General features: G+C 42.2%; 1 protein-coding gene across 1 annotated transcript in view; it reads left to right on the top strand.

The window, feature by feature from the left end:
- The window catches only part of LOC137323990 (lactase/phlorizin hydrolase-like), a 64,605-nt gene that overhangs the window by 15,977 nt on the left and 32,633 nt on the right, over positions 1-15,995 (top strand). Inside the window, exons 5-7 of the mRNA XM_067988162.1 lie at positions 11,199-11,313; positions 12,500-12,599; positions 13,960-15,332. Of these exons, the coding sequence (XP_067844263.1) occupies positions 11,199-11,313; positions 12,500-12,599; positions 13,960-15,332 (1,588 nt within the window). The remainder of the gene's footprint in view (positions 1-11,198; positions 11,314-12,499; positions 12,600-13,959; positions 15,333-15,995) is intronic.

The raw sequence follows: 15,995 nt of genomic DNA on the forward strand, positions 1-15,995 counted from the left end.
CAGTCGACCCTGCAAAGTCCTCCTCTCAAACATCTGGGGACTTGTGCCAAAATTGGGAGAGCTGTCCCACAGACCAGTCAAGCAACAGCCTGACATAGCCATGCTCACAGAATCATACCTTTCAGCCAACGTCCCAGACTCTTCCATTACCATCCCTGGGTATGTCCTGTGTCACCGCAGGACAGACCGACCAGAGGTGGCGGTAGAGTGATATACAGTCAGGAGGACGTGACCCAGGGAGTCCTCAACATTGACTCCGGACCCCATGAAATCTCATGGCATCAGGTCAAACATAGGCAAGGAAACCTCCTGCTGATTACCACCTACCGCCCTCCCTCAGCTGATGAATCAGTCCTCCTCCATGTTGAACACCACTTGGAGGAAGCACTGAGGGTAGCAACGGCATCAGAATGTACTCTGGGAGGGGGAACTTCAATGTCCATCACCAAGAGTGGCTCGGTAGGACCAAGCTGGCCGAGTCCTGAAGGACATAGCTGCCAGACTGGGCCTTGCGACAGTTGGTGAGCGAACCAACACGAGGGAAAAACCGACTTGACCTCGTCCTCACCAATCTACCTGTCGCAGTTGCATCTGTCCATGACAGTATTGGTGGGAGTGACCACCGCACAGTCCTCGTGGAGACGAAGTCCCGTCTTCGCACTGAGGACACCATCCAACGTGTTGTGTGGCACTATCACCTTGCTAAATGTGATAGATTCAGAACAGATCCAGCAGCTCAAAACTGGGCATCCATGAGACGCTGTGGGCCATCAGCAGCAGCAGAATTGTATTCCAGCACAATCTGTAACTTCATGGCCTGGCATATTCCTCACTCTACCATTACCAATAAGCCAGTGGATCAACCCTGGTTCAATGAGGAGTGTAGAAGAACATGACCAGGAGCAGCACTAGGCATACCTAAAAATGAGGTGCCAACATTGATGAAGCTACAACTCAGGACTACATGCATGCTAAACAGCGGAAGCAACATGCTATAGACAGAGCTAAGCAATTCCACAACCAACGGATCAGATCAAAGCTCTGCAGTCCTGCCACATCCAGTCGTGAATGATGGTGGACAATTAAACAACTAACGGGAGGAGGAGGCTCTGTAAACATCCCCATCCTCAATGATGGCAGAGTTCAGCTCGTGAGTGCAAAAGACAAGGCTGAAGTGTCTGCAACCATCTTCAGCCAGAAGTGCCGAGTGGATGATCCATCTTGGCCTACTCCCGATATCCCCACCATCACAGAAGCCAGTCTTCAGCCAATTTGATTCACTCCATGTGATATCAAGAAACGGCTGAGTGCACTGTTACAGCAAAGGCTCTGGGCCCTGCCGACATCCCGGCTGTAGTGCTGAAGACTTGTGCTCCAGAACTAGCCGCGCCTCTAGCCAAACTGTTCCAGTACAGCTACAACACTGGCATCTACCCGACAATGTGGAAAATTGCCCAGGTATGTCCTCTCCACAAAAAGCAGGACAAATCCAATCTGGCCAATTACCGCCCCATCAGTCTACTCTCAATCAGCAGCAAAGTGATGGAAGGTGTTGTCGACAGTGCTATCAAGCGGCACTTACTCACCAATAACCTGCTCACCGATGTTCAGTTTGGGTTCCACCAGGACCACTCGGCTCCAGACCTCATTACAGCCTTGGTCCAAACATGGACAAAAGAGCTGAATTCCAGAGGTGAGGTGAGAGTGACCGCCCTTGACATCAAGGCAGCATTTGACTGCATTTGGCACTAAGGAGCCCTAGTAGAGGGTGAGAAGGTTGATTCTCAAACAAGCGTACTGAGCTTGAATAAAGGAGACTATGATGGTATGAGAGCGGAATTGATTAAAGTGGACTGGGAAAATAGATTAAAGGGTAAGACGGTACATGAGCAGTGGTGTTCATTTAGGGAGTTATTTTACAACTTTCAAAATAAATATATTCCACTGAGGAAAAAAGGGTGTAAAAGAAATGACAGCCACCCGTGGCTAAGTAAAGAAATCAAGGATAGTATCCGACTAAAAACAAGGACATATAAGGTAGCCAAACTTAGTGGGAGGATAGAAGATTGGGAATTCTTCAAAAGACAGCAAAAAGTAACTAAAGGATTGATTAAGAAAGGGAAGTTAGATTATGAAAAGAAATTAGCAAAAAATATAAAAACAGATAGCAAGAGTTTCTATAGTTATATAAAAAGAAAAAGGGTGGCTAAGGCAAACATAGGTCCCTTAGAGGATGAGACCGGGAAATTAATGGTGGGAAACATGGAGATGGCAAAAATGCTGAACAAATATTTTGTTTCAGTCTTTACAGTAGAGGACACTAAGAATATCCCAACACTGGACAAACAGGGGACTCTCGGGGGGGAGGAGCTAAATACGATTAAAATCACTCAAGAGATGGTACTCAGTAAAATAATGGGACTCAAGGCGGATAAATCCCCTGGACCTGATGGCTTCCATCCTAGGGTCTTGAGGGAAGTGGCAGTAGGGATTGTGGATGCTTTGGTGATAGTTTTCCAAAATTCCCTGGACTCAGGAGAGGTCCCGGCAGATTGGAAAACTGCTAATGTAACACCGTTATTTAAAAAGGGTAGTAGGCAGAAGGCTGGAAATTATAGGCCAGTTAGCTTAACATCTGTGGTGGGTAAAATTTTGGAGTCTATTATTAAGGAGACAGTAACGGAACATTTAGATAAGCATAATTTAATAGGACAAAGTCAGCATGGCTTTATGAAGGGGAAGTCATGTCTGACAAATTTGCTTGAGTTCTTCGAGGATATAACGTATAGGGTGGATAAAGGGGAACCAGTGGACGTAGTGTATTTAGACTTCCAGAAGGCATTCGACAAGGTGCCACATAAAAGATTATTACTTAAGATAAAAAATCACGGGATTGGGGGTAATATTCTGGCATGGGTGGAGGATTGGTTATCGAACAGGAAGCAGAGAGTTGGGATAAATGGTTCATTTTCGGACTGGCAACCAGTAACCAGTGGTGTTCCACAGGGGTCGGTGCTGGGTCCCCAACTCTTTACAATCTATATTAACGATTTGGAGGAGGGGACCGAGTGCAACAAATCAAAATTTGCAGATGATACAAAGATGGGAGGGAAAGTAGAGAGTGAGGAGGACATAAAAAACCTGCAAGGGGATATAGACAGGCTGGGTGAGTGGGCGGAGATTTGGCAGATGCAATATAATATTGGAAAATGTGAGGTTATGCACTTTGGCAGGAAAAATCAGAGAGCAAGTTATTTTCTTAATGGCGAGAGACTGGAAAGTACTGCAGTACAAAGGGATCTGGGGGTCCTAGTGCAAGAAAATCAAAAAGTTGGTATGCAGGTGCAGCAGGTGATCAAGAAAGCCAACGGAATGTTGGCTTTTATTGCTAGGGGGATAGAATATAAAAACAAGGAGGTATTGCTGCAGTTATATAAGGTATTGGTGAGACCGCACCTGGAATACTGCATACAGTTTTGGTCTCCATACTTAAGAAAAGACATACTTGCTCTCGAGGCAGTACAAAGAAGGTTCACTCGGTTAATCCCGGGGATGAGGGGGCGGACATATGAGGAGAGGTTGAGTAGATTGGGACTCTACTCATTGGAGTTCAGAAGAATGAGAGGCGATCTTATTGAAACATATAAGATTGTGAAGGGTCTTGATCGGGTGGATGCAGTAAGGATGTTCCCAAAGATGGGTGAAACTAGAACTAGGGGGCATAATCTTAGAATAAGGGGCTGCTCTTTCAAAACTGAGATGAGGAGAAACTTCTTCACTCAGAGGGTGGTAGGTCTGTGGAATTTGCTGCCCCAGGAAGCTGTGGAAGCTACATCATTAGATAAATTTAAAACAGAAATAGACAGTTTCCTAGAAGTAAAGGGAATTAGGGGTTATGGGGAGCGGGCAGGAAATTGGACATGAAGCTGAGTTCGGATCGGTCAATGCCCTGTGGGTGGCGGAGAGGGCCCAGGGGCTATGTGGCCGGGTCCTGCTCCGACTTCTTGTGTTCTTTAGATTTGTGGTTGGGATCAGATCAGCCATGATCTTATTGAATGGCGGAGCAGGCTCGAGGGGCCGATTGGCCTACTCCTGCTCCAATTTCTTATGTTCTTATGTTCTTATGTAAAATTGAAGTAAATGGGAATCAGGGGGAAAACTCTCCAGTGGCTGGAGTCATACCTAGCACAAAGGAAGATGGTAGTGGTTGTTGGAGACCAATCATCTCAGCCCCAGGACATTGCTGCAGGAGTTCCTCAGGGCAGTGTCCTAGACCCAACCATCTTCAGCTGCTTCATCATAAGGTCAGAAATGGGGATGTTCACTGATGATTGCACAGTGTTCAGTTCCATTCGCAACCCCTCAGATAATGAAGCAGTCCGTGCCCGCTTGCAGCAAGACCTGGACAACATCCAGGCTTGGGCTGATAACTGGCAAGTATAATTCACACCAGACAAGTGCCAGGCAATGACCGTCTCCAACAAGAGACCACCTCCCCTTGACATTCAACGGCATTACCATCGCTGCATCCCCCACCATCAACATCCTGGGGGTCACCATTGACCAGAAACTTAACTGGACCAGCCATATAAATACTGTGGCTACAAGAGCAGGTCAGAGGCTGGGTATTCTGTGGTGAGTGACTCACCTCCTGACTCCCCAAAGCCTTTCCACCATCTACAAGGCACAAGTCAGGAGTGTGATGGAATACTCTCCACTTGCTTGGATGAGTGCAGCTCCAACAACACTCAATAAGCTAGACACCATCCAAGATAAAGCAGCCCGCTTGATTGGCACCCCATCCTCCACCCTAAACATTCACTCCCTTCACCACCGGCGCACAGTGGCTGCAGTGTGCACCATCCACAGGATGCACTGCAGAAACTCGCCAAGGCTTCTTCGACAGCACCTCCCAAACCCGCGACCTCTACCACCTAGAAGGACAAGAGCAGCAGGCACATGGGAACAACACCAGCTGCATGTTCCCCTCCAAGTCACACACCATCCCGACTTGGAAATATATCGCCGTTGCTTCATCATCGCTGGGTCAAAATCCTGGAACTCCCCTCCTAACAGCTGTGTGGGAGAACTTTCACCACATGGACTGCAGCGGTTCAAGAAGGCAGCTCATCACCACCTTCTCAAGGGCAATTAGGGATGGGCAATAAATGCTGGCCTTGCCAACGACGCCCACATCCCATGAATGAATAAAAGAAAAACAGCCTTAGATATGGAAGTTGGGCCAGAGGATTGGAGGATCATCAATGTAATACCTCTTCATCAAGGAAGAAAGGGTTAAACCAGGTAACTGTAGGTCAGTTACCCTAATATTGGTAGTCGTAAGCTTCTAGATGCAATAATACAAGGTACTATTAGTACTCACCTCGAAAGACATTGGTTAATTATGGACAACTAACATGGATTTGCAAAAAGTAAATTGTGTGTGACAAATTTAATAGCATTCTTTCAGAAAATAACAGTGTATTGATAAAGGAAATGTCATGGATGTTGTACAAATGGATTTTCAAGAGGCGTTTGATAAGGTGCTACAAAGGAGGCTTGTTGATAAATTTAAGGAACATGATATTAAAGGAATTATGGCAACATGGATTGGAAGTGGGTAAAAGATACAAAATAGACAGTAGTTGTCAATGGATGTTTTTCAGACTGGAAAAATATAAGCAGTGGTGTCTCCCAGGGGTCAGTGTTGAGACCATTGTTCTTCTCAATATATATAAATAATCTAGACTTAGGAATGCGGCACAATATCAAAATTTGATTTCAGGACATGGTTTAGTGGATTCAGTAGATTGGGCAGAATAATGTCAGATGAAACGTAATGTGGAGAATGTTAAGTGATATATTTTTGGAGAGAGAATAAGGACTGGATGTATACACAATGTTAAAACTTTAAAAAGAAGTAGAGGAGCAAAAATATTTAACAGTTTAGATACATAAATCTTTAAAAATGGGAGGGGAAGTTGATAAAGCTGTTTTTAAAAAAAAAAGCATATCGGATCCTGGGTTTTATAAATAGCAGTATAGAATACAAAAACACAGAAATAATGCTAAACCTATACAAGTCATTAATTAGGCTGCAGTGAGAATATTGTATCCAGTTTTGGCTGCCTTGCCTAAGAAAACTTGTCAAGGCCATGGGGAGGTGCAGAAGAGTTTTAATAAGATGATACCAGGAATAAGGGGCTTAAGTTATGAGGAGAGACAAGAGAAATTGAGGGTCTTTTTATTAGAACAAAGTAGGTTAAGAGGAGATCGGATAGAGGTTTTCATGATTATGAGGGGTTTTGATAAGGTCAATCAGGAAAAATTATTTCCACTGGTTGGTGAGTCAGTAACTAGAATGCATAAATTTAAGATCATCACAAAAAGGACAAAGGGACAGTTTAGGCGATTTCTATGCAGTGGGTTGTTAGGACATGGAATGCCCTACCAGATGCAGTAGTGAAAGCAGAATCCATAACAGCTTTTAAAAGGAAAATGGATATATATTTGTAAGAAAATAAGAGTATAGGGAAAGGACAGGGGAGTGGGACTTTTTTCAAGAGTCAGCAAAGGCACAATTAACTGAATGGCCTCCTCCCATACTGCATGATTCTATATTCTTATCCTGGAATGTACCTGTACAGTAATTTATGCATGCCCATTGTTGATGTAAAACTAACTTTAAAGGGACTATAGGAAATGAACTATAGTAGATTGAACCATTAAGAGCAAAGCTTCACAGTTCTCCATCTCTGTCACTTTTCTGTGTTTTGCAACCTGTATTTTTTTTAAAAGGTTCTTGTTTTCAGATCACTCTGAGTACTTCCAACTGCTTCGGAGATTTCTGTGCTAAATGGAAATCTCTCACAAGTTCAACGGCAGGTTTTTCTTTGCACCTAGATAGAGGTACTTTTCTGGGGGAAATTAGAATCAAGTGTAAACTGTACTTAACTGATGTTGCATTTGACTTGGCAGTTCTTGATACTGTCTGTTCTTGAAAGAAAGGATCTTATTCTCCAGCACTATCACCTTGTACTGGCCAGAAAGAAAAGTCTTAGCGTTTGACAATAACATTTCAGCTCTTGTAAAATTTCTGCCATCATTATCAGCTTTACTGTTAACACCTACATTAAGAAGGAACAAATTTTAAATTTTATTTATGGAACCACTTTACAAGTGTTTCCTGTTTCATATATTGCATATCTACGGCACCGATTTCCTCATATCCTCCTTCAGCTGAGTGTGCAAAGTACCTAAGCAGATAGAGATGTACTTACCGCTGGATGAGAGGGATAGAGCTGTTTAAAAACTCATGCCTGAAGTTATGTTCGGAACTTTTTTTTTAAACTCCCACATTTGTGTCATAGATTCAAGTATCAGCCATTCAATACACTTAAGGATCATTAAAGTCAGTTTTTATTGCCACTTTAAAAACTTATTTTTTGGATTTTATTTTTAGTGTAAGAAAAATGGAGAAAGTCAGTTGCAGGGAAAAAAATCAACCACAAAAAAAAATCTGGTTACATTTGGAGAAAAGGATTAAGAACAGTTATTATTTTGAACATTGCTAAAACTCAAATAAAACAAGCAAGGGACTTTAGAAAAGGTACAGTCACAGTGAATGACAAGACCAAATTATTAACCCTCAATTATTTACACATTTCATGGACATCACTTTTATGAGCCTCACCATCCATCATACTCTTACTCAACTCCTTAGATAAAGTAAAATTGAAGAACCTTTGTTTATTGTTGTGGCTCTGGCTAGTTACTAGCCTCCATAATGGTGGGATAATGAAAATTGTTGGAGATGTTGGAGATTATGTTCAGGGGAGCAGTTGGAGGAGGGGACCGAGTGTAACATATCACAGTTTGCAAATGATACAAAGGTGGGAGGGAAAGTAGAGAGTGAGGAGGACATAAAAAACCTACAAGGGGATATAGACAGGCTGGGTGAGTGGGCGGAGATTTGGCAGATGCAATACAATATTGGAAAATGTGAGGTTATGCACTTTGGCAGGAAAAATCGGAGAGCAAGTTATTATCTTAATGGCGAGAAACTGGAAAGTACTGCAGTACAAAGGGATCTGGGGGTCCTAGTGCAAGAAAATCAAAAGGTTAGTATGCAGGTACAGCAGGTGATCAAGAAGGCCAACAGAATGTTGGCTTTTATTGCTAGGGGGATAGAATATAAAAACAGGGAGGTATTGCTGCAGTTATGTAAGGTATTGGTGAGACTGCACCTGGAATACTGCATACAGTTTTGGTGTCCATACTTAAGAAAAGACATACTTGCACTTGAGGCAGTACAAAGAAGGTTCACTCGGTTAATCCCGGGGATGAGGGGGCGGACATATGAGGAGAGGTTGAGTAGATTGGGACTTTACTCATTGGAGTTCAGAAGAATGAGAGGCGATCTTATTGAAACATATAAGATTGTGAAGGGGCTTGATCGGGTGGATGCGGTAAGGATGTTCCCAAGGATGGGTGAAACTAGAACGAGGGGGCATAATCTTAGAATAAGGGGCTGCTCTTTCAAAACTGAGATGAGGAGAAACTTCTTCACTCAGAGGGTAGTAGGTCTGTGGAATTTGCTGCCCCAGGAAGCTGTGGAAGCTACATCATTAAATAAATTTAAAACAGAAATAGACAGTTTCCTAGAAGTAAAGGGAATTAGGGGTTACGGGGAGCGGGCAGGAAATTGGACATGAATTTAGATTTGAGGTTAGGATCAGATCAGCCATGATCTTATTGAATGGCGGAGCAGGCTCGAGGGGCCGATTGGCCTACTCCTGCTCCTATTTCTTATGTTCTTATGTTCTTGCGATCTTTCTTTTAGTAAACAGTGCCTTGGTGTGAGACCTGAATCAGCCTTTAATTGATGGCCTCGGTCCTTGTCGACTATTAATGTGGTAACTGTGCATTGCTGTCTTTGCTCCAGACCTTCTTTTAAAAAAAAAGTCCAAATTGCACAGCCTTCACTTTTTCTTCTTGACAAAGATTAGGTCCAGATTCCTGGGATGAGAGGGTTGTCCTGTGAGGAGAGATTGAGTAGAATGGGCCTATATTCTCTGGAGTTTAGAAGAATGAGAGGTGATCTCATTGAAACCTATAAAATTCTTAGAGGGCTTGACAGGTTAGCTGCTGAGAGGCTGTTTCCCCTGGCTGGAGAGTCGAGAACTAGGGGGCATAGTCTCAGGATAAGGGGTCGGCCATTTGAGATGAGGAGGAATTTCTTCACTTGGGGTGGTGGATGCTCAGTCGTTGAGTATATTCAAGGCTGAGATCAATAGATTTTTGGACTGTAAGGGAATCAAGGGATATGGGGATCGGGCAAGAATGTGGAGTTGAGGTCGAAGATCAGCCATGATGTGATTGAACGGCAGAGCAGGCTCGAGGGGTCATATGGCCTACTCCTGCTCTTATGTTCTTACGTTCGTCGCATCCGTGAAATCAGCACGTATTATGCATGATATGACACCATGGATACAATGCACGCACATCTTCAGATCTGATTTTTGGTTTAAAAAATTATGGGAAACTTTGGAGGGTTTTTCTGAAATTAGCGAAAAGTCAGTTTTTCCATTGCTCAAAGAACATAAATTTACTGGTGGAAATTAGTAAAAACTGATCAACATAAGAACATAAGAAATAGGAGCAGGAGTAGGCCAATCGGCCCCTCGAGCCTGCTCCGCCATTCAATAAGATCATGGCTGATCTGATCCTAACCTCAAATCTAAATTCATGTCCAATTTCCTGCCCGCTCCCCGTAACCCCTAATTCCCTTTACTTCTAGGAAACTGCCTATTTCTGTTTTAAATTTATTAGTAAAAACTGATCTTAGTGATCCCTAAATATACTAATGTAAAGCTGAGAATACTTACCAATTAAATAAAATAAATGGTCACAATCTATATTCTAAACTATTTTACAGTTAACTTTTATATACAGTTTTCTTCATGTAGTATTTCTAACTACTGGAGCTAAGTGATCTAACTTATCTTACCAGAAAGTTCCAGCTAACTCAACTCAATGATTTGAATAGGTTGACCTATTCCCCGAACAGTTGTTGGAGCTTTTTGGATTTGAATAACTGTCTGCCTTATTCAAAACTTACAGCCAGCTATACACGTAACTGAGCAAATCACACCGCATGCATTTGTTTGAATACAGCTTGGCTTCTCCCTCGAGCTTTGGTGACCACTAACAAAATTTTGTAATGTTTGTGTTGAATAAAGTTGGGGACATAATTTTGACTGTAGCTGTTTTTAAAACTCCTTAGGATTTGGGTCTGGTCCCACCCGCTAGCGGATGTGCGGTGGAGCGGGGCTTCCAGCCCCTATTGTTGCATCCCTGACCCTAATCCTGGTTTTAGTCAGGGAAAATTAAATATTTCGGCTAGGTACCCAAGCCATTTATGGTGCAGCTGGGGCATCTGCTTCAGCAACTTACTGCAGCGTAGGTTGCCCAGCTGTGCCAGTCAAAGATTTTTATAGAATTAAAAATGCTGCCAGGTTTTGAATTTGGCAGTTTTCCTACTGCAATCGATCGCACTGCAATAGAGTTCCAGGAGGGAAACCACCCATTTAAAATTTAACCCTACTCCCCTGCCCCGAGATGTTTACCAATGCTGGTTGTGAGGGACCCAGGGGTGTTCCTAGTGCCCAGCATTGCTGCAACATAATTGACAGGAAATGTAATGCATGATGTATTTCCCTTATGCGTGGTGTCATAATACATCCAACCAAATGTGGACGCGTGCAATATGCATCTGCTCCCACTTCAAATGGAAATTGTGACTGGCAGAAAAAGGGGCGCAGACCTGCCAAACTGTATCCGGTCCCACAGTCTGCCCTTGTGTTCCCAAATAACATAAGCTTTTAGGCCCCCAGAATTTTGAGCCTTTTATATCTTGTGACTAAGATTAGTCAAAACATTTTCAGTTTTGGCACAAGTACTTAACCTAGAGTTTACTGTACAATAATAAGCTTTCTGCACCCTGTAAACTGGAAGTACAGGTAGACTGAGGTGTCATAGATGTACTTAGCAAAGAATAATGGTTGCTACTTATCAGTTTTACCATTCCTTTGGCATCTTGGAGTCCTTGGAAACCTTTGATCATTTAGGTTAAAATGGATTGCAGTTTGCTAAGCAATGGAAAAGGAAATTAATGGTGATTTATTTTTATTTTACAGAGCATCAACAACTTTTTACAGATTTTGGTCTTTAGCTTAGACTTTTCACGATGTGCCGACTCAGCCTTAGGCAGCACAGAGCATCACAGAACTGCACTCACTGGAATTTTAAAAGGTATGTGAAAACTCTTCAACTTCTGGGCCTTTGGCACCAAGAATATTCAGGGCCCCTCGCCAACCCCCCCCCCCCCCCCCCCCGATTCATTAAAACTCAAATGTGTAGTAAAATGCATGTAGAAATAGCCCCTGGAATTTTTACACACACTGCTTTAATAATAAAGCAAATCATATCACAATATACTACGCTTAAATTAAACTGATTCAGTGGTTGTATGCAGTTTTCCTGCATTCTGGTATGTTTTACTGGTACCCCTGGGCACAAGCACCATAGGCCCATGCATTACTCCACCCCTGTGGCCAGGATATTGGGGAAAACTCCCTTGCTCTTCTTTCAGAAGTGCCATGTGATCTTTTATGTCCTCCTGAGAGGGCAGATAGGACCTCATTTTGATATCTCATTCAAAAGACAGCACCTCTGACAGTGCAGCACTCCCTCAGTACTGAAATGAAGGTCAACCTAGATTATATACTCAAATCTCTGGAGTGGGGTCTGAACCCACGACCTTCTGACTCAGAGGCAAGAGTGCTACCACTAAGCCACAGCTGACACCTACTAATCATCTTGAAATGTCAAAAACAACAAACATGTTTCTCCTGTGCTAACCTTCAATACTTTACTTGTTACATTGCTGCACTCTACCATGAAGTTTTAGACCCATTCCTTATTTCTGCTAGTTTTAGACTGATTGTTGTGTGGTTGCAAATAAACCAAGATATTTCCAAATTCCTTCGAAAATATTCCAGAACAAAAGGAAATAAAAAGTGTATTTCTCTTGACTGTGGTCAGCCATTCACAGGATATAAACTGTTGTGTACCTGTACAAATACAGCTGCCAAGCTCATATGTACTGTAAACAGTCCCACAGGATGCTTGTATTTGCATCAAATGGGTTGACCCAGTGATCTATTTAAATGACCTGTTTCATGAATTCCAATCCAAGGACAATGGCAGCAATCAATCCAAGCGTATGTACCATTCTGGACTCTGTATTCTCTGCAGCCTGCAGAAGTAGCTAACAGTAACCAGTTTTGACCCTTTGTGTACAAGAAAGAATCGAATAAATATCAATCATAAACAAAAAAGCTTAATTTTTGTCTTAGCATCGTTAGTATGTATTGTGTATTTCATAGTTCATAGTCTTGAGTGCTCAATTTGTAACATTCATTTTTCTCACTGGCAGCTGCAAGTATTAATAAGGTGCCAGTTGTTGGCTGTGATGCCAATCACTTTTTGGACAGTTTACCTCTGTATTACCAAACAAGCAACTCAGATAAAGAAAGGTATTTAAATTATAAATTGCTTAAAATCTGCATGACCATGTGTAATTTCTATGTAAATAAGAGATGAGTTTGTGAAAATTTGAAAAATCCTGTAATTTTGTCAAAGCTAAGTGAAGATGTGTTTAAATGTGCTTCATATATTTATATAATTTATTTAGGAGAAATAAATTATACCTGGCATACCTGGCAAAGAAAATCTGTTTAAAAAAAATGTATGAAAACTAGCTGGCCTAGAAATTGGATTGCGGCCGAAACGGCTGCCTGCACCCCTACTTCAGCCCATCTGCTGCAGAAACCCTCATCCATGCCTTTGTAACCTTCAGACTCAACTATTTCAGTGCTCTCCTGACCAGCCTGTCATCCTCCAGCCTCCATAGATTTCAGGCCATCCAAAACTCTGCTGCCCATATCCTATCCTGCACCAAGTCCCATTCGCCCATCATCCTGTTCTCTCTGTCCTAGCTTGACCCCTGGCACCCCAATGCTTCAAATTTTAAATTCTCACCCTTGCGTTTAGATCCCTCCATTCCCTCATCCTTCCCTATCTCAATAACCTCTTCCAGCACTAAAACCACCCTCCACCCCAAACTTCATCTGACTTTGGCATCTTCTGCAACTTTCCCTTCTTTCCACCCACCATTGGTGACTATGTCTTCAGCTACCTAGGCCCCATGCTCCGGGATTCCCTCACAAAACCCCTCCACCTGTCTACCTCCCTGTACTTCAAGACCCTCCTTAAAAACACCTCTTTGACTAAGCTTTTGGTCACCCTTCTTTGGCTCATCATCCATTTTTTTTTTCATTATGCCTCTGTGAAGAATCTTGGGCTGTTTTTCTATGATAAAGATGCTTTATAAATGCAAGCTGTTGTTGTTTCAAGAATTCTATCTTTGATGCATTAAGGACCTCCAGCTTCTACCATCAGACCAGATGGTTGCCACTCTGATTTCCCTATTGGCAGTCGGGGCGGGCACATCTGTTGCACACATATAGGCATGGGCTGCCCGCCCCAAACATTTAAATGACCCCACTCCCATGATTTGGGACAGGGTCAAAGTTCCTGCTTATAGGTGGCCAGGAGTCTGGAGGAGGAGTAACGACCTTGACATTTCAGGCCCTAAATCTTCCATACCTTCTGATCCAACTCTAGGCCTAAAAACTATCTTCATTACTAAGATGTTCTCCAGCAATAACTGCACAACTAGATGTTTGGGTTGTTTTTGGTAGTCAGGATTTTATTTATGAGTGCTTCACTGACAGGTATTTCTGTTGTCAGAAAAAAGCCTAGAACATTTATGTTCAACTTTTTTAAATAATATGATTTCTAAAATTTTTAACCAATTTTATTTCATGCTTTCAGCATCTTTTCTACAGTGGAAGAAGGAAACAAATTTCAGCTTGCTGACAGTAACAGTGAAGACCAACTTCATAGAGCATCTATCCTTTCATCTTATCAAACTGTATGGAAGAAGTTTTCTAAACAACCAGAGGCAGAGAGGGACTCCTTCCTATATGGCACTTTCCCCATTGGTTTCCTCTGGAGCACAGCAACTGCCTCATTTAAAATTGAGGGAGGCTGGGCAGAACGGGGGAAAGGAGAAAGCATTTGGGACAGGTTTGCTCAGGAGGGCAAAATAGAAAAAAACCAGACGGCAGATGTTGCTTGTGATAGCTTCAATAAAATTGATTATGATGTTTATTTAATGAGGGGTTTACGATCTAACTCTTATAAGTTCTCCTTGTCATGGCCTAGAATTTTCCCCACTGGCTATCGTGCCAAACTGAACCAGGATGGAATAGACTATTACAATAAATTAATTGACAGTCTGCTGGAGTCCAACATTGCACCAATGGTGACACTGTACCACTGGGATCTTCCTCAAGCTCTGCAAGATATTGGTGGATGGCAGAATGAGAGTATAATAGATGTGTTTACTGACTATGCAGATTTTTGTTTTGCTACCTTTGGAGACCGTGTGAAGTATTGGATCACCTTTAACGAGCCCTGGGTAGTTAGTTATGCTGGATATGGCACTGGACAACATGCACCTGGAATCAGTAATCCAACTACTGCATCCTACGAGGTGGCCCATTCCATAATTAAGGCCCATGCTAAGGCCTGGCACATTTACGACAAAAACTACCGTTCGCAGCAACATGGTCAAGTAGGAATAGCATTAAATTCGGACTGGGCTGAACCTAGCTCCCCTAATAATCAGAAAGATGTTGTAGCAGCTGATCGATATCTGCAATTTATGTTGGGCTGGTTTGCTCACCCTATCTTTGTTAATGGTGACTATCCAGAGGCCTTAAAAACCCAGGTAAAAAAATATAATCAGGAATGTGCTTCTGCTCCTGTCCAACTTCCATCATTTACAGAAAAGGAAAAACAGTACATAAATGGAACTTCAGATTTTTTTGGTCTCAGTCACTATACCTCTCGTCTAATCAATTCTACCACTAATAAAACATGTGTTTCAAATTATGATCGTATTGGGGATTTTTCTCCACAGTTGCACATATCATGGCGCCCGACTGTATCGCCATGGATATATATCGTGCCCTGGGGGTTGCGAAGGTTGTTAAATTTTGTTACTCATGAATATACAGGTACCACCATTCCAATTTACGTAACAGGACATGGAGTGCCAACAGAATATGGTGGTGGTGATATCATAAATGATACCGTAAGGATAGAGAATTCTGCTGCCTATATTAATGAGGCACTGAAGGGTAAGTTTATATTTGTGCAGTTAAGGAAATTATTGTCAAAATAAAAATGAAAGTAACAATTAATCATAATTATCCATAGATTACAGATGTTGTCTTTTCTGGCTTTAGTAGTGCCTGACACTATATCAATGGATAGCAACAACAATTTAGCTCATTTGGCTGAACAAAAAAAAATTGTTAGCCTTGTGTTGCAGGTACAGATCTAGTATTGACACATATATGTACAAATAATCTACTAATGCATATACATCTGTTCATTCAGTACTAACACAGAATGTTCTCACTCATTTTAAAAGTGTAGTAAACCTCAGTTACTTTTTCAATTGAACCTGCATCCTTCCACTCTGTGGTGCATTGTTTCTTATGATCCAGTCAGTCGCAGCTCTTTGCATGTCGTTGCTTGGCCAGGTAGGGTCACAACCATAACAGTATGCTTATCACTGTAACATGCATTGCCAAGAAAACAGCCACAGCCTTCTCAATATGCCCACAATCAAAATGGTAGATAACAATAATGGAATAATATTACTGCCAACAATGCCAATTAAAGTATACTATTTTAAGTTTCTATGATCAGTTTTATATTAAATTAATAATGACTCAGAGTCCAGATTCTGATTTGTTGATTTGGTGTTTACTTTCCCATAAATCTAATCTGATTTT

This window comes from Heptranchias perlo, chromosome 7 (genome assembly GCF_035084215.1).
Source record: "Heptranchias perlo isolate sHepPer1 chromosome 7, sHepPer1.hap1, whole genome shotgun sequence".
NCBI lineage: Eukaryota > Metazoa > Chordata > Chondrichthyes > Hexanchiformes > Hexanchidae > Heptranchias > Heptranchias perlo.